Source organism: Apteryx mantelli, chromosome 21 (genome assembly GCF_036417845.1).
Source record: "Apteryx mantelli isolate bAptMan1 chromosome 21, bAptMan1.hap1, whole genome shotgun sequence".
NCBI classification, from domain to species: domain Eukaryota; kingdom Metazoa; phylum Chordata; class Aves; order Apterygiformes; family Apterygidae; genus Apteryx; species Apteryx mantelli.
In genome coordinates this window covers 12,842,768-12,866,149 of record NC_089998.1, presented here as the reverse complement: position 1 = coordinate 12,866,149, position 23,382 = coordinate 12,842,768, and the positions used below count along the sequence as shown (strand labels likewise).

General features: G+C 53.9%; 2 protein-coding genes across 4 annotated transcripts; one reads left to right on the top strand and one right to left on the bottom strand.

Moving 5' to 3' along the window:
• Positions 1-3,481: 3,481 nt before the first annotated feature.
• On the bottom strand, positions 3,482-4,409 carry TMEM203 (transmembrane protein 203). The gene has a single exon (XM_013954487.2). The coding sequence runs from the start codon at positions 4,242-4,244 to the stop codon at positions 3,834-3,836; it is 411 nt and encodes a 136-aa protein (XP_013809941.1). The 5' UTR covers positions 4,245-4,409; the 3' UTR covers positions 3,482-3,833.
• Positions 4,410-4,507: 98 nt separating this feature from the next.
• Positions 4,508-22,560, top strand: NDOR1 (NADPH dependent diflavin oxidoreductase 1). Of its 3 annotated transcripts, XM_067308817.1 has the most exons (15): positions 4,508-4,530; positions 6,118-6,252; positions 6,744-6,821; positions 7,353-7,450; positions 8,233-8,331; positions 8,797-8,898; positions 9,444-9,650; positions 10,271-10,392; positions 12,251-12,471; positions 12,850-12,957; positions 13,853-13,967; positions 14,993-15,139; positions 15,874-15,992; positions 18,750-18,844; positions 22,335-22,560. In XM_067308817.1, exons 2-15 carry the CDS (start codon positions 6,118-6,120, stop codon positions 22,477-22,479), a joined length of 1,791 nt encoding a protein of 596 aa, XP_067164918.1. In that variant the 5' UTR covers positions 4,508-4,530; the 3' UTR covers positions 22,480-22,560. The 3 variants fall into 3 exon arrangements, with proteins under 3 accessions (XP_067164918.1, XP_067164919.1, XP_067164920.1); XM_067308818.1 differs by lacking the exon at positions 12,850-12,957; XM_067308819.1 differs by lacking the exons at positions 12,251-12,471; positions 12,850-12,957; positions 13,853-13,967.
• Positions 22,561-23,382: the final 822 nt, after the last annotated feature.

The following is a 23,382-nucleotide window of genomic DNA, read 5'->3' as shown; positions in this document are numbered from 1 at the left end:
CAGCGCCACCTAAGGGTACACAAGGACCGAGAAAAATGGGTGCTCCTATGCTGTGTTTTCAGCCCCAGATCCTGATGCCAGCCCAGGACAGGCCATTTAGAGTCACTGGGCCAGGGCTGGAGCCAGATGTGACCTGAACGGAGGCTAGTGGGGAGCCAAGTCACACCACACATCAGGGACTAAGCCCCAGTTCGGCCAAGCCTGGACTAAGTCTTTCTGTGTCAGCCCTGGGATCCTCCTAGACCAGACCACTTTCCGTCACAACCTGGATGAACCAGAATTAGTGTGAAAGGACAATCACCATCACCTATGGGAAATTTCCTCCCAATGCCCATTAGCTTTCTAGGGAGAAAAGGAAGGCAATCACTTGTTTCATGGTCATCAGAGCATCCCACAGGGCTGGAGACAATCAGCCCCATGAACACATTCGTGCCACACCTCAGTTCTGTGCAAAGTGACTCTGAGATACTCGTGCTCACAGCATCACTGCCAATATCACGTCAGGCTGGCTCAGTCCTGGGAGGTTGTCCCTGGCCATGCCCTCAAACACCATCCCCCTGCCTAGAAACTCTCAGCCTCATCCGATTTCTGGAGAAGACAAGTTCTAAGCCATCATGGTGGCCTCTCCATCTGTCCACTGTTGCTCAGCTAATGATGGCTGGATGTGCTGGGTAGCCCCAATTAAACTCAGTGAGACTCAGCAGGGCAGGGATCTCAGCAGGCATCTTGGCTGCAGCAGGGCCTCAGCGACAGCCGGCTGCACACACACAGGGCTAGCTAGCCCCAGGGTGCCGCCTCCCTTGGGGTGCAGGGGAAGGTAAGGGGCTGTAAGGAGACCTGGCTGGGGTGGAGGAGCAGCAGACTTGCCTCTCCCACTGGCCAAGAGTGCATTCTCAGCATGCAAACACATTGCTGGTACTTTGGGTGCAGCTGCTCTCTGATGGGCTTCCAAGCCCACCTTCCTAGATTTGCCCTGCTCTGCCTGGCCATGCAGCTCTACTCGGCACCAGGTTTGTCAGCACGTTTCTTTATTAGCAGCACAGCAGAGAGCAAGAGTAACTTTGTATTGCGCCAAAACAGCAGCCAAAACCCATAGTAATTGCTCCTTTACATATACTGAATCAGTTCCTTCTACTATCCAAGTTTTGTAATATTGTATTTATTCCTAGAGGTAATCCCCTTCCCTCATCTGGTGGATACCACCCGATCTGGGACAGGTACATCTCTTGTGTATTTTTTAACTGATTTGTTATGTTGTGCAGACACAGCCTGCAGTCCCTGGCAGCACTGTGTGTTCGGTTTGTGCCATATCTCCTTGCTGCTGAATCTGAAATTTCCCGCTCTGCACATCCTCATGCAGCCCCTGGAAGGACTGTGCAGGTCTGCTGGCAGACAGCCAGGGTGGCAGCCTGCGACCTATCTTCTCATCACTCACACACTAAACTTACTGACTCTTCAGTGGCAGTAATACAACACTGTGTTTTTTTCAGGGTGTCTTTTTTTAGTAATTCAACATCACATTTTTTCATTTTTTCCACATATCTTGGTGTTGCGTTAGCTTAGAGGGAACAAGAGATGTAGGGAACCAAGCTATGTTAGCTCCGCTGCTCTCAGAATGACTTGTTTAGAGCTAGTCTAGTCATTTTTTTCCAAACCTGTTTGCTTGCTGTCTACTCAGAGCTAATGTTGGGAAATGAACCAATTCACTTTTGAGTCAGAAGAATGTTTATGTGTGAGAATAAACAAATGCAAAGGAAAGCTATCTTTTCTTTGGAAAGCTTCCCTGGAGAGTTTGTCTCCTGTGGACAGTATCTTGAGAACAAAATAGTCTGTCAGTCACATGGAATAGAAAGGTGGCTCGCTCTTCTGTGGCTCAAAAGCACTAGGCTCTTTTGGAGTCTAGAAAGCATCTATCTGAAATGAGTAATTGTTGCTATAGCAGGTAAGTGGCTTTTCATGTTTTCAACACAATATTTTCAAGTCTTTGCCTAGATTCAACATCCATCAGATTATCTCCCATGGCTGCAGCAGAAAAGCAAAGGAATCTATAGGATTACTGGATTATGGTGACGAATTGTTTGGAATTATGCTCTTTGCTGCTATTTGCTTTCCTGGACCACACCACCTCTTAGGCTGTGTGCCTAGAACTGCTCACAAAGACTAAGAACAGGACCGCCTGCTCCAGCTCCAAGTCAAGAGCAGCCCCTTGGGAAGGGGTTATTTATCACTAACTTTTCCTCCAAGTTCCTTTCTGTGCAAATATTTTCTTGCTCCACATGCTGTGCAAAGGAGACTCTGACCTGCAAGTCAGGTCACAGACCCTCTAGACACACACAGCTTTTCCCCAGGCCTCAGCAAGCTTTGAAGCCCACAGTGCTTGTCATTTAACACCACAGCAATGTTTCAGGCACTCCTTGTGCAAGTGTCATGAGGCAGTTTGAAACAAAGCTCTCTTTCCCAGGACTATAGGATTTTTTTTTTTTCCAGAAAAACACCAGACCTCTCACTGTGGAAAGCTTTTCCAACAGAGAACCTGTTAAGAAAATATTCAGTGAGATCTGCTCTGAACTCACAGCCACAAGTTTATAAAATCAGTACACAGGAAAAATAAACTTGGGGAATTGGTCCTTTCTTATCTGCATGCTTCCAAAATGCTGAAAGCAAATACAAGTTACACAAGAGGCTAGGTAATTACAGATTTTCTAGATTTCAGGTATGAAGCCAGAAAAAATCTGCTTTATGCAATTTGAGAAGCACCTGACTGTTAGATTACAATACAGTCCCACACTATGGCATTTCTCAACTTTTTTTAATGCATGCTCTGCCAGTTACATCCCATCTCATCTCCTGAATTCGAGTGATGTATGCAGCCGTTCTCCATTTCAAGATCCTATCTCCACGAAACAGAACCTGAGAGCAGCAGAGAACACGTGATGATACCGGGAGTTAGGTAGATGGGGCAAAGACAGGGATGGGTCACAGAGCACTGCTGAGGTTGGAAGGGAAGCCCACAACTGCTGGGAGATGTTTCTTGCAGTCACCATCATTATAGTACAGAGGTCTCTAAAATCCAGTGTCAAAAGGAGAACAGTCCTCTGGACCTGGGCACCAAAGTAACGTTCATTGTCTCATAGACAGATAAGAGATCTATAGTCCTGAACACCCTCGCGGTAGGAGCTAAATGACACTAAAGTGTTTTTTGCATTGGGAGCTCCTTGTGAAACTCACATTAACTTGCTGATCTCTAACTCCCCTAGAAAGACTAAACTACCCTCATTTAAGGTAGCCCATTTCTAGAATCATGGCCTCAGACTGGTTGGGGCAAGCAAGATAACAGCTTCTTTGTTTAAGGCTAGTAGCAGTTTGAGGTTTACAAGGATATCTACAACAAACAACTAACCTCCAAGTAACTCTTATTCTCCAGGCAGCAATTTTAAGTACATAAACTTCCCAGGGAAAAAAAGAATTTTATAAATAAAACTACACTATCTGTACATTTTTATTTTAAATTAACTGGCATTTCAAACAGTGCTTGCACGTCAGGATATATTAACATTAACACCAAGAGCTGAGTGAACCTGAAATCAATGACGCTGTATAAAAAGGTCTTTTGAAGAAATGCTAAGCTATACAACATAATAACCTGGCTGATTACAAACCGTTCCTCTCATCACACCAGACCTGCACAACCTAGCAACATCTATCACACTGTACAAAAACAAAAAAAGGGCAAAAGCCCAGCTTAGCTAACTTAGAGGTCAGGGCACCCTGGTGGCTCAGGCACAGCTCTACCCAGGGTAAGAGGCAGTCCTTTGGGAGCCTTTCCCTCGGTATCAGTTCACCCGGCAGGCTCGGATCATGAGCAGCTGAAGGAGGATGAAGACGGGCGACATGATGAGTCCGTACCAGAGCTCCCGGGTGTGCTCCACCAGCTTCTGACACAGGAGCATCTCAAAAACAAACTTCAGGCTCAGGATGGTGAGGATCCAGAAGAGCCGCAGCACGGCCAGGCGCTTCTCTCCATCCTGGAAGAGCCGCACGGAGACGATGGTGGTGAAGTACGTGCTGAGGCCGTCGGCGGCGAAGAAGGGGATGAACACGGCCCACCAGGAGAGCGTCGAGCCCTCGCTGTCCACCTTCAGGACGAGGAGCACAGAGAAGACCAGGAGAGCCAGGACGTGCAGGAAGATCTCGAAGGTGGCGAAGCCCAGCCATTGCACCAGCTCACGCAGGGAGAAGAGCATCTCTGCGGGGCCCGGCCTGGCACACGGCCGCCGCGGGGACGCGGGCCCTGCCCGGGGGGCGCTGTCAGCGCGTCATGCCCTCAGCACCCCGCAGCCCGGCCACGGCCACGACCCCCAGCCCGGCGCCGCCGGCAGGTCGCGCCAGCCCCGGCGGCGGCTGATGACGTCGGCGGAAGTGGCCGTGGTGCCGGGCGCGCGGTGGGTGCCGGGGCCCCGCCGGCAGGTCGCGCCAGCCCCGGCGGCGGCTGATGACGTCGGCGGAAGCGGCGGCGGTGCCGGGCGCACGGTGGGTGCCGGGGCCCCGCCGCGGTTCCCGCCCTTGTCGGGGCGCCCTGGCCGCGTGGTGCGGGGCTGTGGGAGTCGCTGCCGGGGCCCCGCTGCGCCTTCCCCGGTCCTCGCTGTGTCTTCCCGGCTCCCGCCGCCTCTCCGCCCGCAGGGCCCGGCACCGGGGTGCCCCTTCCCCCGGGGGCGCCCCTTCCCTCGGTGCCACCCCGTCCCCGGGGCGCCCCTTCCCTCGGTGGTTCCCCCTCCCTCATTGCCCCCCTCCCCGGGGCGCCCCTGCCCTCGGTGCCCCCCCTTCCCCAGGGTGTCCCCTCCCTGGGGTGCCATCTTCCCCGGGCTGCCCCTTCTCCGGTGCTCTCGTCCCGCCGGAGCCCCCGGGCAGGGTGAAGGGAGGCCGATGCTGCCCGTGGAAGACCCGGGGGCTCCGCTGCCCCTGGCCGTCACCCTGTGGCAGAGGCCCCCCGCGCAGGGTCGTCTCCGTCCCCCAGGGGGCTGGGAGCTGGCTCGGGCCCCTGCCCCTCTGGGCGCTGGTTGTTCACGGTAGCGACTGCCGCCTGCTGCGGAGGGCAGCACCCGGAGGGACCCCGAAGGCAGGGCGGTGGGGGACCTGCCTCTCCTCGGTGGGCGGTCATGGCAGGAAGGGGCCGTGCTCAGGGACACATAGTCCTGTTCCTGGAGCTGAGCAAGCAGCATGCGTGTCCAGAAGGGCACTTAAGCTGTGCCAGCTCTTCTGGAAAAATCTGTTTGGCTCTGGGCAAGGGGCAAGTCCCCTGGAGCTGCAGCCCCTCTGCAGGAATTGGTCTGTAGGAAGGCCAGTAGTGTTCCCTCCTTAGTTTTTATCAACAGCTTTTCTAGAAGCAGTACACGTTCCCTGTGGGGGTGCTGTAAATTTGCAGCTCTGGCATCCACCCTGGCTGGATTTCCTATGTGCTGTGATTTCCAGTAATACCTAGGGCCCTTGCTGCTGGGGGAGAGCAGCACAGGAGGCATCTTCTCCCGCAGTTGAGAGCACTGTGTGTCTAGTCAAACTTTTCTCTGCTGCTGAGCTCCCAGGCTCTCCTCCTGCCTGCATCACCTCCTTGGGTGGCAGTTCTCACAGCATTAGGGAAAACAGATGTGTTAAAACAGGAAACATGGAAAGACGGATTCCAGAGATGTGCTTACCACAGGTGGTAAGGCCAGCTAAAATGAGCTAGGATGTGAATCACTGTCCCTGGATTTTATACCCCCAAGCCAGCCCCCTCCCTTTGCCGTGGCAGCAAGGATGAGGAGTGCAATACTGTCACTCCTGCTTCTACAGACAAGGATGCTGCAGCAAAGAGGGTGTCACTCAGTGCTGTCTGGGAGTAGAAAGAGAGCCCAGGAACCTTGAATCCTGACACTTTCATTGAATTATTAGACTGTCTCTGTCCTTGTTTGCCAAAGTATGCAGTGTCTTTCCCCCAAAGTACACTTGAACAAAAAGTTACCAGAACTCCTTTGAAGCCTGGGTAGGTTTCAGGGTGTCTCCTAGCCCAGAGCAGAGAGCAGGTCCAGTTTTGCCTTGCCTTGCTTTGTCTCTTGGTGATTTCTTTGGTTCTTTCTCCTTCAGATGGCAGAACGGAAACTCCTCATTCTTTTTGGCAGCCAGACTGGGACAGCTCAAGACACAGCTGAGAGAATTGGCAGAGAAGCCAAACGACGCCACTTTCAGTGCAGAGTGGAGGCGCTGGACAGCTATGACGTGGTGAGTGATGATGCAGAGAGGTGCTCCAGGCAGTTCTAGTCTTGCTCCATCTCTACTAATCCCATTTCTGGGGCTCAGACATCCCCCACCCTTGCTGTGACCTCCTGTATTTCATCAGATCATGGCTCTGTGCCCTCTGTAAGGGCAGCTTGTGCTTAACTCAGCTGAAAATGTGAAAACTGAGCAGTGACTCTTGGGATAGAATCACTGTTAGATGCCAGATGCCCAGCCTTATCCTGTGTTTCATCAGGCCCAGTTCCTACAAGGCAAGGAGCACCAAGGAGCTGTTGCTACAGGCAGTGTGTGTGGGGAACAGATGATGCTGCAGTGCTGTTAGAGGAGGATGTGCCACGCTGGGCTGTGGGTTTATGCCAAGCGTGGTCTGTCCATGAACTGAATCTGATGCGAGCAGCTGGGTCTGGTTAGCTAGGGGCATGTGTTTGTAGGCTACTGACCTGAGTGTGCCTTTCTGTGCTTGTCTGTGCCCACAGGCGAACCTCATCAATGAGCTATTGGTGGTATTTGTGTGTGCAACCACTGGCCAGGGTGACCCACCTGACAACATGAAGGTAGGATACATTCCGGTCTATGTTGCTTTTATGTATCTGGTTCTATGACTGGATTTACTCTTCTGAGCAGCTTGAGTTACGTTTTTTTGGAATTGGAGGCTTTGAAACAACACCAGTCATCCCTGCAGGGTAGCATCAAGTGGATGTTTGCTCACTGAGTGGGACTGAGAAGCATCTCATGTTACTGATGGGATGTGAACAGGACAGCTGATGAGATTTCAGCAGCTTAACAGCTGAGAGGGGCCCCTGCTTTAGCAAGAGCCTCAGATTTGTGGAGACCTCACAGAGCATCATCTTTCTGGCAGGTAGCACTAGCAGCTGGCTCCAGGGATTGCTTTTGTAGAATAAGGCGCTCTAAGGTTACAGCCGCTGGCTGAACGGACATCAAAGGAAGCTGCCAGGCTGTGCTCCCTGCCTGTCAGGACTCAGCAGCAGGGCAGGAGGGACCCTGCGGAGGAGAGGAAGTGGGGGTCACTGAGGGAAGGTGTCCTTGCTGCAGCAGTATGACTCCCCAGCCATGCTCCTTTATAGATGTTCTGGCGATTTCTGTTCCGGAAGAACCTGCCACCCAGTTCCTTGTGCCAGATGGACTATGCTGTGCTGGGCCTTGGAGACTCCTCCTATCCCAAGTAAGCAGATCTCCTTGGCTCTTTGCCTGCTCTGCAACAGCAGCTCCTCGCAACTCTGGCTGCAAGCAAGACCAGAGTGCCTGGGGAACAGAGGGGGCAGAGGGAGACAAAAGTCTGGCTCTAGAGCAGCAGCTTGGACAAGGTGAAATTTCCACCATCCTTAAAAATCCTTGCCCTATGAGCCCACGTCCCTGCTAGCCCCCAGGAACTGGGCTGCTGCCTGTTTCTCTCCTCCTGGCCTCCTCAAGCAGACACTTTGCTGGAGTGTCTCAGACACTGTTGCCCAGCCAGCTATTACAGTCATGTGGTACTCTCTTTGTATCCCAAGAAAGCCTGTGCCCAGAAGTTTCAGTGGGCCCAGGCAACAGGAGTCACCAAACACAGAGTTCTAGGTGGCATCCAATCCCAGAAGATTGCTGCTGTGAGATAGGGCAGCAGTGCAGTTGAGTGCTGCGGTAGAGTGGGAGGCTAGAAGGAAGTATTTTTTCTGTCTGGGGTGCAAGCTGCCCTGAAAGGAAGCTGGACCCTGCTTCAGTCCCCCTGCTCGAGTCCTGAGGAGCCTGTTTCGCCCAGCAAGTGGCAGCCAGCTGCTTTTCTGAGCTGTCCTGGCATGGGCTGGGCGGGCAGGGCAAAGGGCCAGCTTGTGTGTGCTGCAACTGGCTGGACCTGCCTCTGTGCTGCTCCAGCATGGTCCTGGGAGCATGTGCGGGCTCGTGTAACCGGTGTCTGCTGTCCTGTTGGAGGAGCACTGCTCATTACAGCTGCAATTATTCTTTGCTCAGGTTTAATTTTGTTGCAAAGAAGCTGCACAAACGGGTGCTACAGCTTGGGGGCAACCCTCTGTTGCCAGTGGCGTTGGGAGACGACCAGCATGACTTGGGGTAAGAGCCAGGTGTGGACGGATGGTGGGAGGGAGAGCCCTGGGTCACATGTCAGAAGCTGTATTTGGGTTTGGGGTGTCAGTGATTGCAATTGCACGCTCTCAGTGGGTCAGCTGTTCTGTTCAGATGCCAGTGGTTGTGCCCCAGAGGGCAGGTGAGTGCTGAGAGCAGCTGCGAGTTACGTTTCCTCGTCTGAATCTGGAAGGGGACCAGCATGGAGTTACTGTCTGTGCTGGTAAAAGGGAGCAGAAGCAGGTTTTCTTGAGGGGCAGTCTAGCATTGTCCATGTGCAGTGGGAAATGTCAGGCTGGCAGGATGAGGGTGCAGAGCCATAGTGGTACATGGCAGTGCAGTGCCCTTCTGCCAAGATAGCTCCAGTGCAGGCTTTGGGGGTGAGAGCCTTTGAGCTTGGAGAGGTGGTGGGAGAATCACAGCTCTGCTGCAGCCTGGATCTCCCCCTTGCAGACCAGATGCAGTGGTTGATCCATGGCTGCTGGACTTATGGGACAAGATCCTTGCCTTGTATCCTCTCCCTCCTGGCCTTGAGATCATCAGTCCAGATGTGCGGTGAGTGCAGAGGGTGAGCAGAGAGTGTCGACAGCTTTCCAGCCCTACTAGGAGCTGGCTGATGTGGAATGCACTGCTTCCTTGGCTGTTCCCTGGGGTGGAGATATGCTCTGCTTTCACGAGGAAACCTCTCCGCGTGGCTGCCAGTGTCTTAAGTATCCCTTAGACTTTGGCCTTGGGTGGTCCATCTTCTCCCTCTAGATGGAGTATTCCCTTGTGCCCTTGGTGTGTGCCAGCTGCCCTGGCAGGCTTCTGCCCACCTCACTGTCCCGATATGCCCCTGTGCTTGGCAGACTTGTGGAGAGTGTTTGCCCGGCCAGCCTAGGTCTGCCTGCTCTGAAGCCTTCAGAATTGCCTGTCTCCTTCTCCTGGAAGTCTGGCTGGGTTGTGTTCTCTTACCACATGTCAGCTTCAAGGGTCAGGGACCCCGGGTGGTGGATATTGTGGGATACTTCAGGTTCTCTCCCTGGCACTAGCCTCTAGAGCTAAGGCAGCAGAGGAGCTATGGCATGGAGGTAACTATTGCACTGCTGTCTTCCCCACAGCCTGCCCCCAAAATACACCCTGCACTACCTGGCTGAGGACTCCTCACGCTCTGATGGTGGCCTACTCCAGCCGACAGCACCCAGGGCTGTTCCCTCTGAACTACATCCCTTTGCTGCTCGGATGGTGTCCAATCAGCGGGTCACAGCAGAATCCCATTTCCAGGATGTCCGGCTCATTGAGTTTGATGTCACAGGCTCAGGGATCACGTGAGCATTTTTCTGGCTCCCCCAAGCTTTGCTGTGTGGGAAGCTGCCTCCTCCTGCCATGGCTTGGTGCAGGAGCTGTGCTGTCCTTCCGTGCCAGTCTTTGGGGTCCTGGCCTTGCAGGGTGTCTGGCCGACCTGAAGTGCTGACTTGTTCTGTCTGTCTGCGTTTGGGTTTCTGCACCTCCCCTGGTTGGTCCAGGTCCCTTGGTCTCTGCAGGACCCCTCTGCCCCTTTTGTTATGGGGGACAATCCGCTGCCTCCCAACCTGTCACAGGTCTGTGTTCATACTACCCTCATGAAGGGGAGTCAGGTATCCCATAGCTTCCTTCCCCTTCCACTCCCCTCCTTCAGCAATGTCTGAGGCTGCAGCCTGTTTTCCATGGTCGTGTCCCTGCTGCGCTGTCTACCCTCGTGACAAAGTCAGGGCATGGTGGGCTGTGTGACACAGTGTGGGTTGTGCCCATGGGCTAGCTCTCTTTGCCTTGTCAAGTCAAAGAGCGTGTTAGTGACACTGCATTTTTGGCTAAGTTGTGGCCTTTGGTGGATACTGGTCAGGGTCCCAGTGCTCTGCCTGTGGGCCTGCCCGGTGGCTGCACTCAACAGGTCCTGCTGTATCTGCAGGTTCAGCGCAGGAGACGTCGTGATGATCCAGCCCCAGAACTCCCCTGAAGACGTGCAGCAGTTCTGCCAGCTCCTGCGCCTGGATCCAGACAGGCACTTCGTGCTGAAGCCCTCGGAGCCTGGTAGGTCCTTCCGGCTGCTCCTTTCCCTTCCTACTGGGATGGGGCAGCCCACTGAGCTCTGGCCCAACTTGGAGCTCTGCTTTTCCTTTGCTTTAGACCTGGTAAATGAGGAGTTGGGAGTGACTGATGGATACAGGACATCCGCCTCTCTTGCTATGCTGAGGGTTTCCTTCCCTCCCAGCTCTTTTGTCTGTGTGGACCCCATGTTAGGGCCGGTGCGATTCATGGGAAGAGCCCAGCCGTGTCTGGGTTGCACCTGTACCTTGTGTCTCCACATCCCCCAGCCCACAGCATGAAGGCCTCTCTCTTTTCCCAGGCCAAGACTCAAGTCAAGTTGCTCAGACTGCTGTCCTGTACCTGTGGTTCCTTGCTCTGGGTGCACTGGTCTCCCCACCATACCTGCACTCCAGAGACCTACTGCAGTTACTTCTGCAGCCACACACTGGCACCAACAATTGGAGAAACCCCTTGGAGTCACCCACAACTCCCTTGCCAGGCACTTCCATGACTTTGCAATCTGCCTGATGCCAGGAGAGTCTTCCATTCTCTCCCAAGTGCCCATCCCCTCCATGGTCAGAGCACTGTCCAGACTGACTGGGAAATGGGATCCCACATTGATCACAAAGAATTGAAGATGGCAGGAAGAGAGTGTCTCACCATGATATCTACTGGAAAACTTCATTCCTTTTCCTCACCTCATGAGGCTCTGACCTGTGCTCTGGTATGCTCCCTCCTTTTCTGATTGCCTCCAGGAATGGGGGAACACAGCAGACATCTTCAGCATCAAACTCTTTTTGCCCATACAGGGAGAGCACATGAATCACTTGATATCAGTCTCCCTGGTGTGGTCTGTACCAAGAAAGGAGAAATCCTGGACCTTGCAGAGGACACAGAGTAATCACCAGCTCCTCTGCTTGATGCCAGCTGAAGCTGGACAGTGCTGTGAGGACCCTCTGATGGGCTTCTGTGGCCCAGGAAGTGTGCCTGCCACCACGATAGGAAAGGACTTCTCTGTCTCCAAGGTGCCAGAGCTCCATTCCCACTGTCTCTGAACGTTCTTGATCCCGATCTGTCCCAGCATTGCCACTCCGGCATTTCGACCCACCTGCAGGGAGCTGCTTCTCCTGAAGGATCACAGCTCTTGATTAATGCATCTCCAGATCAGCATGGAATCCATCAGGCTGTCAAACATGTTGGTGCATCAGTTTGGTTTAATTAGTCAAAGGCCAAACTCAGGAGAGCAGTTCTTCAGTCCTCATTTAGGTAGATCCAGGGCTCTTTTCCTCTTTCCTTTCCTAGTGTCTGCTGCTATATGTAGAGATGTTCTCAGCACTCACACAATTTACAGCAGACATCTGCTACTTAACCTGCAGTGATGGACCCTTTGGGTCAGTGTGTCTTCCCTTCCCTCTTCCTCTCTCTCATGTCCAGCAGTGCTGGGATTTTGGCCTAACAAGCAAACCCAAGAGAAGTTCAGACTGTTCCTCATATTCTTGGGGGAAGTAGGAGACAAGGACAGGCCTGACACACAGAACAGTTATTTTCACTGCAGTGTATGTGCGCAAGGTGGGACCTGTACAGATGAGGCAGTGTCTAGAAGCACTTACATGCAGTAAGGGACTGCTCCCTGTTTGACCCTGCCAGATTTCTCTGTCGCAAGCCAGTGGGCTTGCAGGGATGGTGGTGGTTAAGTCAGTTCCACTAGTACCTTCACGTGGTGTGCAGGTGCTCCCGAACAGCAGGGCTGCCCTTTGGGCACCTGGGGAGTACCAGAGCCTACGGGGGCAGCAGGCAGGCAGTGCTCAGATGTCCTGCCTGGGTGCTGGCCCTGACCTCTCCCTGGTGCTTTGCCTTGCAGGCACAGCCCTCCCTGCCCTCTTGCCACAGCCCTGCACCATCCGGCACCTGGTTACCCATTACCTTGACATCTCCTGCGTGCCCCGGCGCTCGTTCTTCGAGCTCTTGTCCTCCTTCTCTCCGAATGAACTAGAGCGGGAGAAGCTGCAGGAGTTCAGCTCTGCACAGGGCCAGGAAGAGCTGTACAGCTACTGTAACCGACCCCGCAGGACCACTCTTGAGGTAGGGTTGGGGGAGCACGGCAAACCTACACAATGAGGACTGTGTCTTGGCATAAAGCACCAAGAAGTTTATTGGCTGGGGAATTTAATTTACTTCACCCATTTTCTGAAATTTCCTCTGATTGCTGCTGGTGGTTAAGACCTGCTCCAAATCCTTGGGCTCTGTGGTGTGCCCTGTGCTGCAGCCTGGGGCTGCTCTGTGCAGGACTCTGGGGACAAGGGGAGGGCACTGGGTGGTAAGTTGGTGCTTGGAAGCACCTGGTGTGGTGCTTCCAGTTGAGTGGCATGGGCAGTGTGGGAAAGCAGTGGAGGGAAGCCTGTGTCACCCCGAAGAGCAGGCAGGGCTGCACCAGTTCTCATCTGCGATTGGCTTTGCCAGGCCCTTTGGGATTTCCCTCACACCACGTGCGCCATTCCACCCGAGTATCTGCTGGACCTCATTCCTCGCATCAGACCTCGCGCCTTCTCCATTGCCTCCTCTATGCTGGTAAGAGCTCAGTCATTCCAGACCTAATGTCAGGCACTGAACTGAGGTCCTGGTAGGCCCTCGCCTAACAGCTTGTGATGTGCCTGCTGCAGATGTTGAGGATATACTCCCAGACCCCGTGAATACCCACAGTGCACCCAAACACCCACTCTGCTGTGAGCCTGCAGCATGCTGACGTGCTGGATGTTAACCCCTGTGCCCTGGCCAGCCTCTGACTTAGGGCGTTTGCCCTCCTGCAGCCCTGCAAGTGCTAGGGGCTGGCAAGGCATGCTACAGAGGCCTGGGGTCCTTGTCCTGTGGAGCCGTGGGATGTGCCACAGAGGTTGGGAGTGTCCTTGCACAGTGTGGACATGGGAAGACTGGAGTAGTGTTGTTTCCTGCTGCTGCCAGGAGGTGGCAGGGGGACCTGGCTCTGGTAGCTTGGCAGGCATCAGCCCAAGCACCTACTGTGTTTTCCCTCCCCAGAAGTCTCTTGGGTTGGACTGTCTCTGCCTGTCTTGCCAGCTGTGCAGAGCATTCCTGCAGCAATGCTTCTCTGGGAAAGCCTCTTTCCCCAGTGGAAGGGCTTTGGGCAAGGATGTACCCAGTTATGTGTCCGTGGAGCCATTTCAGGTTAGGTTCCCAGTGAGAGCTGGGCACAGGATCTGTTCCTGGAAGAGTCACTAGACTTTTCCTGCAGAGCTGTGCTGCGTCTGGCCTGTCCTGCTCCTCCTGGACCTGCTCCCTGCCTGCAGGCTGACACCTGTTTCTAGTGGTTGGTGACGCATAAGAAGTTGCCTTCCGCCCAGGGATACTTTTTGGCCATGGGCTCTTGCTGCTCTGGTGCTCTGCTGTAGCCTGTTTTTTTTTTTCCGTCCTGGATATCTCATTTCTCGTGGTTCCTGTCTGCACACAGGCTCACCCCAACCGGATCCAGATCCTCATGGCAGTAGTGCAGTACAAGACGCGGCTCAGCAAACCCCGCCGTGGTCTCTGCTCTACCTGGTTGGCTTCTCTCAACCCACAATATGGTAACAAATTGCTTGGACTACGTGGAAGGCTCTGTGCACTGCCACAAAGCGCAGCGCTGATCCCATGGGACGATGGTGGAGCTCTGTGTGTGTTAGCCATGCACCAGAGCTGCCTGGACCTTAGGTGGAGCACCACTGCTGCAGGGAACTGGAGCAAAACAGCTGAGCAGGACGGCTGAACTCACAGTAGCTGTCCTTCCTCGCTGCTCCCATGACTTCAGAGCACAGCATGCCTATGCCTCTCCCCAGCCTGCTCTGAGCACCCTGCATTCCTGGTTTTCTCCCAAGTTGCCCAGCCCTCCTGCTCCCAATGCCAGTGTGCCTTGCTGTCCCCACAGTTGGCTACTCCAGGCATCCTGGAGCTGGAAATGTTCTGGCTGCTGGACACCTCCAGCCCCACAGCACCAACTCTGTGAAGAATGCTGATTCCTTTGAGCACATCTGTCAGTCCCCCTAAGCCTCTGTGTGCTGCTCTAATGACAAAACCCCTGCAGCTGGGTCCCCTAGCAAGTGTGATAAGCTCACAGGGTCTTGCTGCTGCAGGATAGCAGGGGATTGCTCTGGAGTCATACTGGGTCTTCTTAGAGTACCCAGATGGGTATCTTCACCTCTCCTCTCTCTCTCTCTCTTACATGATAGCCAGGTAGAGATGTCTGCTTACTTCTGCCGCTGTCTTTCATGGTGCCAAGTGTCTGTGTGAGGAGGGGGCTGTCCTACAGCCCCTATGCTGTGGTGCTTTTGCCTTGCTCTGGGATTCATTTGAGTGCTTTGCAGAGTGACAAAGCACTTGCTGGGACAGCTGAAAGGCTTTTCACACACACACAGTGTGCTGTAGCGCCATGAGTGCCTTGATGCTGGGGTGATGTTAAGCCAGGCACAGTCCCTATTTCCAGAGCATTGTGGAATAGCTGGAGGCTGGCATAGCATTGGGCTGGCCTAGGCAGTGCCCTCTGCGGGGTGTGTTATGGGTGGTTTATGGATGCAGTGGTCATGGAGTGATGCTAGTCAGTCTGTTTGTTTTGCAGAAGATGTCCGGGTACCTCTTTGGGTGAAGAAAGGAGGAATGAAGTTCCCGGCTGATCCTGACACCACTGTGATCATGATTGGTCCTGGCACAGGAGTGGCACCTTTCCGAGCAGCAATACAGGAGCGTGTAGCACAGGGACGGAGAGGTGAGGGAGGATCCTTGTAGGGACTCTGGACTGCCTCTTGCAGCAGGCAGGTTTGTTCAACATACACAAAGGAAGGACTGGGGGCTCCTGAGGCTTTGGACAGGCACAGGCTGTGCTGTGGTTAAGTGGGAGAAAGCTCAGCTTGACTGTGGCAGGGCAGACCACAGGTACATCTGCTCTGGAGGAAGCAAGGACTAGAGCCTGGTATGTGCGAGCCGTGTGGTTATTCACAGGCTGTGTTGCAAGGCTGTCCCCTGAGTCAGAGTAGGGCCTAGCATTCAGTTGCAAGCTCCGCAGAGACTTTTTCTTGACTCTCTGTGAGCAAAGAAGGGTTGTGGAGCTCATCTTCTGCTGGACAAGGAATCGGTCCTTTACCTGCCCTTGTCCCATCCTCCTTTCCCCCAGTTCAGCTGCAGGTCTCAGCAGGAAGCTGAGAATGGGCTGGCAGAGGTGAACATGCAGCTCTGGGGCTGGCTGTCCCTGCTCTATGTACCCCACGGCTCTTGCTTGCCCCCCACACAGGGGACCTAAGATTGCCACAGGCCACCTGGCTTTGAGCTCACATGGTTCTTGAGTCCACCTGGCTCTTCCCTGGTCAGGGCTATCAGCCAGGAGTGTTAGGTGAGAGCTGGCATTGCGGCTCTGCCTGTGGATGCTGTGGACACTGACATTCCCCAGCCCTCGTGGGGCATGCGGTCCATCCCAGCATGGCCCTTTTGGTCTGCTCTCTGCAGGAAACTGCTTATTCTTTGGCTGCCGACAGAAATCCAAGGACTTCTACTGCCAGTTGGAGTGGGAAGAACTGGTGACGAAGGGCTTCCTGATGCTTTTTACAGCCTTCTCCAGGGACCAGGTTAGTTCCCAGAGGAGGAGGGTGTACGTGGAAACGGCCCAGGCAGCACTGACAGCACCCTGCCAGCATTTCTGGGCCCCTGTGCCCATTGGCCTGGCCTGCAAAGGGCCTGCTGGGGTGGCATAGTGGTCACCGCACTCCCTCACCCTACTGTGGTCCTGCTGGGGTGCAAGCCAGAGATCCCCACCAGGAGTACAGAGCAGCTGCCCAGCTGGGCATGAACTGGCTGAATTGAACTGGGAAGGTCACTGGGACAGGCTGGCAAGCGCCAGAGCAGATAGGGTGTTAGTCAGCTTTGTTTGGCTGGAACACGTGAGTGATAAAAGGCTCCCAAGCCTCCCAGGAGGGGTCACCAGACAATACCCTTTTTCTGTTGAATGCCACCCTCCCAATTGCGTCCCTCTGACTGAGCGCTGGCTGAAGTCGAGCAGCTTGGCCTCCTGCCCCAGGCCTTGGTACCTCCATGCTAGCTCTCCCCAGCCATTCAGGAGAAAGCTCCCCAGAGTTAAGAGCACCCAACACCTCAGCCCCTCACTTGGCTCCTTCCCTTCTTTCTCAGGCTGTGTTTTCATTGGGCAGCTTTCAGCCTCTTTCTTCCATCTGGGCTGCAGGGATTTTTCTGCTGCTGGAGAGGTTCAGTGAGCTGGGACTTTTTTGTTTCACTGCTTAGCGCTCTCCCTCGATGGCACTGAAAGCTCAGCCTGGCTTTGAAACAGAGGTATCTGCCAAAAATGATCAGTGAGAACTGGTATTTCCAGGTAACTTAACTGTACCAGTCCTTTCTTCCTTGGTGTGTGCATGCATTGACTTTAAGCCAGCGTCTATTATCTGGTCACTTATAAAGCATGAGTTGAATCTCTCTGTAAAAGCTTTCCCGCTCTTTGATTAACAAGAGCAGCATTGCTGAGGTTTGCTGGATGACTACTCTCCCTTTTTTTATGATAGTTCACACAGTGAAGGGATGACCTGCTGCTACCCAGATCTGGAGAGCAGCCCCAGAGCCACCTCCTGCTCTCACAGACTCTGGAGGGACAGGACTCATGTGTCTGTGTCTCCTGGCCTCCCTGCTTTGCCTGCTTCATGGGGCAAAGCTGCTTGTCATGAGGGTCTTTTGCCATGGAGCCATTGCAATACTGCACAGGGAGGTGAGTGGGAGTGCAGCCACGTAGTGCGTGCTGCATTAGGCAGTAGTGATTGCTGTAGGCCTTGTACCTGCAATTCTGGGGGATGCCACAGATATTAAGCCATCGAGTACTTCTTTTCAAAGAGCCTGGCAGAAGCTGCGATGCTCCATAGCTGAGCAGGATTCCCTTCCTCTCTCTGTAAGGTCACCTCTGTAGTGACCTTCTGTCACATCACCTCTGCCCCAATGATGGAGACTGATCCCTGCCTAATGCGACTGTTGCTAATTCTCAGCAGGATGCATTGGAGTTTAGCTGAGACGCTGTGACCGGAGTTTGTCATCTGGGGTGCTGTGGTTTCCAGGTAGCTGCAGGTCATTTAAGGACCTGCTCAGAGCCCCAGCCTCATCAGCAGAGACTCTGTCAGCACTTAGCTGATTAATGCTAACGATGCTGAAGCTGAGCTACCGGCTGGCTGTGTTGGTGCTTGCAATGGGCTTGCTTACCTCCTGCAGCTCCCGTGGTTGGAGTTGGATCAGACTCTGGAGTCAGAGCTGTGCTTGGGGGTGACCTGGCTCTGTCCCACAACACAACTGCTGTAGCTGTGTGGGACCAGCTGACTATGCAGTGACCAATTCTTGTGACAGCCAGGGTTGAAGGCTGTTTGGGGTGTTGCCCACGCACACCTCTGGACTAGCTCAGAGGGAGCTTGAAACCCAGCAAGAGCCTTTTTGCCTTTGGGGCTAGACAGGAGGGAGGAGGACATGGGGTGGAGGCTGTACTTGCAGCTCAGCTCACCACTTTGCAGAGTCTGGCATGGTGGGACATGCAGCAGAAGGCCTGGCCTGCATTACAGTGTCATCTTTGTCACAGAGGAGCCGTCTGGGCCAGCAGTGAGTTCAAGCACGTTGTCAATGGTGTTCCTCTTGGGCAGAAGCCAGGGCTGTGGGCAGTTGCTTGGATGCTTAAAGTTGTGTGGATTAACCCTTTGGGAACTTCCCTCAGCTGGTCTGTACTATGCCAAAAGCCTCTTATATCCAGTTTCTAACCACAGTGAAGGGGCAGGGAATGAGACTGAGGCTGTTCCTTGAGGCTTCCTGCCCTTTCAAGCCCTTTCAGACCTCCAGCTAGTGCTAGGGCTGGAACTGGCATCAAAAAGGTTTGCAGGAGGATCTCCCCACCCTTGTGCAACCCTGGCACAGAGAGCCACAGAGCCTGGCTGCTTCTCTCCATGCTGGGAGAGGAGAGGAGCACTCCCGGGGCACCTTGGCTCATAGCCGTGCAAACCCTTGCTGTTCACCAGAGTTGGCAGCAGACAGGGAGCAGCAAAGGGATCTCTCTTCCAACAGTCATTCAGGGGGCTTTCCCCACCAAAGCTCCCACCGCTGAACCCATCTCCTGCTGACTTGTCCCAGTACACCTGCCCAGGGACCTCAGGATCCCCTCTGCGTAAGAGAATTGATTCAGCTGCTTCTCTGAGCCCCTGCTCTCTGAAGGGGCTGTACTCCCCTGAGCTCTTGGAAACAGCCCCTGGGAGCAATCGGGCCATGCTCCAAGGGCTGGGCAGGCATGTGGGTGATGGGGATGCTACCGGGGCTGGTGGAGCTGGTGGACTCAGCACTGTGTTTCCCTGCAGGAGGAGAAGGTGTATGTTCAGCACCGCATCCGAGAGAACCGAAAGCTGGTGTGGGAGCTGCTGAGCTGCAGGAACGCTCACATTTACCTGGCTGGGTAAGTGCCTCAGGAGCACAGGTCTTCCCACAGGAACTGCACATCGCTCAGGTTCTCTGGAAGTCTGTCTGTATCCCACTTCCCAGGAGGTCGGTTCAGCAGGGTAGAGCTGTGTAGCCTCCAGAACAAGCACGCCCTGCACCTCTGCAGTCCTCTGTGGGGCTACAAGGCCCTGCTCCCAGCAGCATGGACCCTCAGAGCTCTGGACATGGCTGTTCCTGCAGTCACGCTGGTTGTAGCTGCACCACATTCAGCTAGGCTCTCTTACAAATGGGGTTGGAGTGATCACTGGGGTGCACCTGAAAAGCTGGGGACAGTGGTTCTGGTGTGAAAATGAATGTCATGGATGAGGCTGTGACACCAAAGGTACCTGATTGCTGAGACCCTGAGGGCTTCAGCTTGGCACAGAGTGTCACTCGGATTATAGGCTCCCTGGCTTCTGACCCATGGCAAATGTGAATGTGGGAGAGCTCTGGCCACTCTTCATACAGACCCTGTCTAGTGGGGCTTAGTGAAACTGAAGCAAAAGCTTGTGCGGTTCCTGTGGCTGCTCAGGTGAGCAGGAGGCTTTCAAAGTGGTATGCAGCCAAGGCCTGCTCCTCTGTGCTGTGGCTTTTGAGCAATAGCTTTTGGGATCCTTGGCACATCCTGGCTGTCTCAGCACCTGAGACTGCCTTCCTGGGGCAGGCCTGGACAAGCAGCTTTGAACTGCAGCCTGCCTGCCTTGAGAATGTAGTCATTTGCTAAATGCTTTGCCTCTGCCTTGTGCTGGTTTGAAATTTCTAGCTGTTGGCCAAGAAGTGGTGTCTGGCTGTTAGACTGGGAGCAGTCAGAGGCAGAGGATCTGCAGCATCGTACCTGGCTCTGTGGCTATTTCACTGGGCAAGTCCCTTAACCCATCTGCATTAGTCCCTGCCAGTATGGTGGGGAGGAGGCCTGCTTTCCTGCTGCCCAGGGCATGGCCACATGATTGTGAAATGCTTTGGGCTCCTTGAGCTGGCGAGAAGCAGGGAATAGTGTTTGTCCTGCACCCCCGTGACCTGGAAAGCACTATGCAAACCCCGAGCTGTGCATTGCTGTCAACATGAACAGTTAATTGCAGGAGGCTTTTTCCTGCTTGTCCCACACGAGAGCAGGAACTTCCCTGCTGCCTCGCAGGGTGAGTCTGGCCTTGCTGCATTCCTGGGAGAAGGAGTTTTTTTGTTTACTACCCAGGAAGTGCAAAGGCCAGGCTGCCGACTGCTCGGTAACTCGCTCCTGTGCTGCTGCTTGATACGACATGCGTCATTGCATCGCAGGGCCTTCTAGAGGGCCTTATCGCAAACCTGTGATTCCTACCTACAGATCCAGGATTCAGGTTTGATTTTCTCCATCAAGTTGCACTAAGGACAACATGTGAGGGTTGCATCTCCACCCACAGCCCAAATGCCAAGACCGCATTTGTTGGGCAGTCGGTTGGGGGCCCAAACATGGTGTCCTGATGCTGCGCAGACCCATGGGACTGCCTGTGCCACTCCAAATTCCCTGGCAGTCTGACCACCCTTTTCCATGCTGTTTGCTACTTTCTGGTGCTGAATGCTGGAGATGTTCTGGGATCTGCCAAGGAATTTGAAATGATTCCTCTTTCTCAGAGTCTTGAAAAGAGCAGAGGTTACATGGCTTCTCCTGTTTCAGGATTTTGGAGTAGCCGTGGGGATGGTATTTCTGCTGTCAAGGTTACCCTGAGACCCAGCTCACTGGCTGTAGCATGGCCAACAGTCTTTGTCCCTGGCACTGAGGTGGCCTTCAGCCCTGATGAGGCCGATGGGATCTCAGAACCTTGATCATCTCCCTTGTGTGAGCAGGCTGTCCTGTTCCCAGCAGATGCTTTCCCACCCCTACTGAACAGATTGTACCATTTGTAAATATGCCCAGGTTCATGGTAGTCCTGCTCCCTGGCCTGAAGACATCTGCTGCAAACTTCCAGTGGGCTGCTGGGCTTTCACAGATTGCCAAATGGGAAGGTGCAGGCAGTTGACCTGAAAATGGCCTTTTTTCCTAGAAATAGTATTCACAGGTTCAGCTGTGGTAGGAGAAAGATGGCAAAACTGAATCTTGGGCTGCATATTCCTGAGAAATAGCCCTGGACCTTGTAGTGCAGTGTTCCTGCCTTCCCTGGGTCTTGCTGCCTGGGGCAGGGTCTGGGGAGCCAGGGCTATGTCTTGTCTTGAACTGTGCCCAGCTCATCTAGCCCATGGGCTAAAATGTTAAAAATACATCTCTGTTTCTGCAAAAGAGAGATATTTGACATGTTCTCCATTGCAAGCCCAGGTACATTGGCTGCCATTTGCATATCAGTGCCTGACTCAGAAACAATACAACCATTCCAGAAAAAGAAAACGTGCTTTCTGTGTATTTTGGTACATTAATCAGCTTCAAATGCAAGTCAAAGTTCTGCCTGATTCTTGGGAAACAGCAAGGACTTTGCCAGGTGTTCATGCCAATTGGAGCTGCCTGGGAATTTTTTCCTTAGATGTTTTTTGTTGCACAGTCAGTCCATCAAAATGAAATTCTCTCCACAAAAAAGTCTGAATTTCTTTTTTCCCATAAGAAATCACATTTGGAATTGTTGAATCCCACTTGAGTATTTTCTACATAAGAACTCATGTTTACTTCATTTCTTTTGTTCTGAAGTTTGAACTGGCGTTGCTTACAATTGTCAACATCAAAACAAGGCTGCGTTCTCAGCCTGCTCCTTCCCAGCAGTCTTTTGTATCCGGCTCAGGACCAGACATGTTTTCCATTGAACATTTCCCATGGGATGTAAGAATAGTTTCCTGCCCTCCTGCGGATGAATTATGACTTGTGCTTATCCCTGTTTGAAGTCACCGTCTGTGTCCATCTAACAATCCTGATGGGAAAAGAGGTGAAATGTTGGCCACAGTTAAGGCTAACAAGCTAGGGTGCTCCTGGGTGCCCAGGCCACCTCTTAGTCTGCAAATGCCAACACTTAAAAACCATGTGTGGATAACGGCACCACTCTCTAGGGAGTGGTGCTAGCTGCCTTTTGAACCCTGTCATTTATTCAGTGCCAGGGAGCCAGTGTTGCAGGCTGAGGGAGGTTCCCCTTGCTCTGGTTCAGCAGCAGCCTGTGTGGGCCAGGATGGGTGCTGGGGGTCCGACCACAGTGACACGGCTGCCCTGCTGTGTGCCTGGCTTGCAGTAGGAGACAGTATTTGGGCTGCCGGAGCTGCTGCCTCACCTTGTTGGGGCTGCGGGGGTTGAATCCCAAAGCCCAGGGACAGCAGAGTTGGAAGCAGCTGCCGGCCCGGCTCCACAGCTCTCCTGCCTTGCTCGCAAGATGCGGCGATGGCCTAGAGCAGGAGTAGCTGTTTGCCCTGCTCCTCTGGCCTGGAGCAAACAGAGCTGTTCTCTGTGGAGCACTGGGGATGCTGATGTGGCCCCAGTTTTCCTGCTTGCCCTGCATCGCAAAACTTGCTCTCTCTTCCAGGAATGCCAAGCAGATGCCAGCAGCAGTGGCCGAAGCCCTGCAGTCGGTGTTGCAGTCGGAAGGTGGCCTGTCACTCTCCAAAGCTGAGGAGTATTTCACAGCCCTGGAACGATCCCAGCGCTTCCAGTCTGAAACCTGGTCATAATTCTGGCTTCCAGCCTTCCCCCTTCCTCCCTGCAAGCTGCACAGGAGAGCCTGTACCCAAATAAAGGAGCCAGCAAAATGATCTGCCTCTGGCATCGTCCTTGGGCTGAGATTATCTGAGACAGGGCAGGGCCTGGCAGAGGGGGCAGATTTACCCAACCAGCTCTTCCCTGATGGCTGCAGGGCCAGGGTTCCCCTTGCCAGCCTAGTGGGCAGGGGGATCCCATCTGCCTGCCAGGCTCAGCCTGATTACTGCCGGCTGTGCTGATGAACAGGGGGAATGGTGACACTTTCACATTCACTGGAGGCCACAGTCCCTGCAGGGTCATCATGTGCTGGACGTGGCTGATGCAGACACCGAGAGCCCTCATCCATCCCGTCCCAGCAAGAGCTGAAAGCATCCCCCGAGAACTGCACCTCCCTATTCAGAGGGGGATGGTGGGAGAGAAAGGCCCAGCAAGTGCAGATTCATTGTGGATGAAGTCTGGCTTGCCATGCCCTGACCCAACTGGAGTGGGGACCAGAGGTCTCTGCAGTGGGATGCTGCTGGCCGATTCTTGGGTGAGACTGAGGTACCTTCCTGGGTGCTCCAGCCACAGGGTCCATGTGTTGGGTGAACAGCATCCACGGGCATTGCTGGAGCTATGCCATTGGCAGTGGCCTTTGTTTGTGGTAGGACCTAAAGGAAATGAGCTGTTGCTTGGGAGTCTCTCCACCCTGGTATTAGTCAGCAGCAGCACTGCTTGCTGGAGGAGGCTGCCTTGATGGACCTGTTCCCCCTGTCTCCTCTCACTGAGGCCAGTGGAGACAGGGAGAAGGAGGAAGGCTTCGATCCCTTTATCACAGCTGCCAGTTCATCTTCCTGAGTCCGCTCGAAGCTGAAGTTTGAGCTCCCAAATTACCA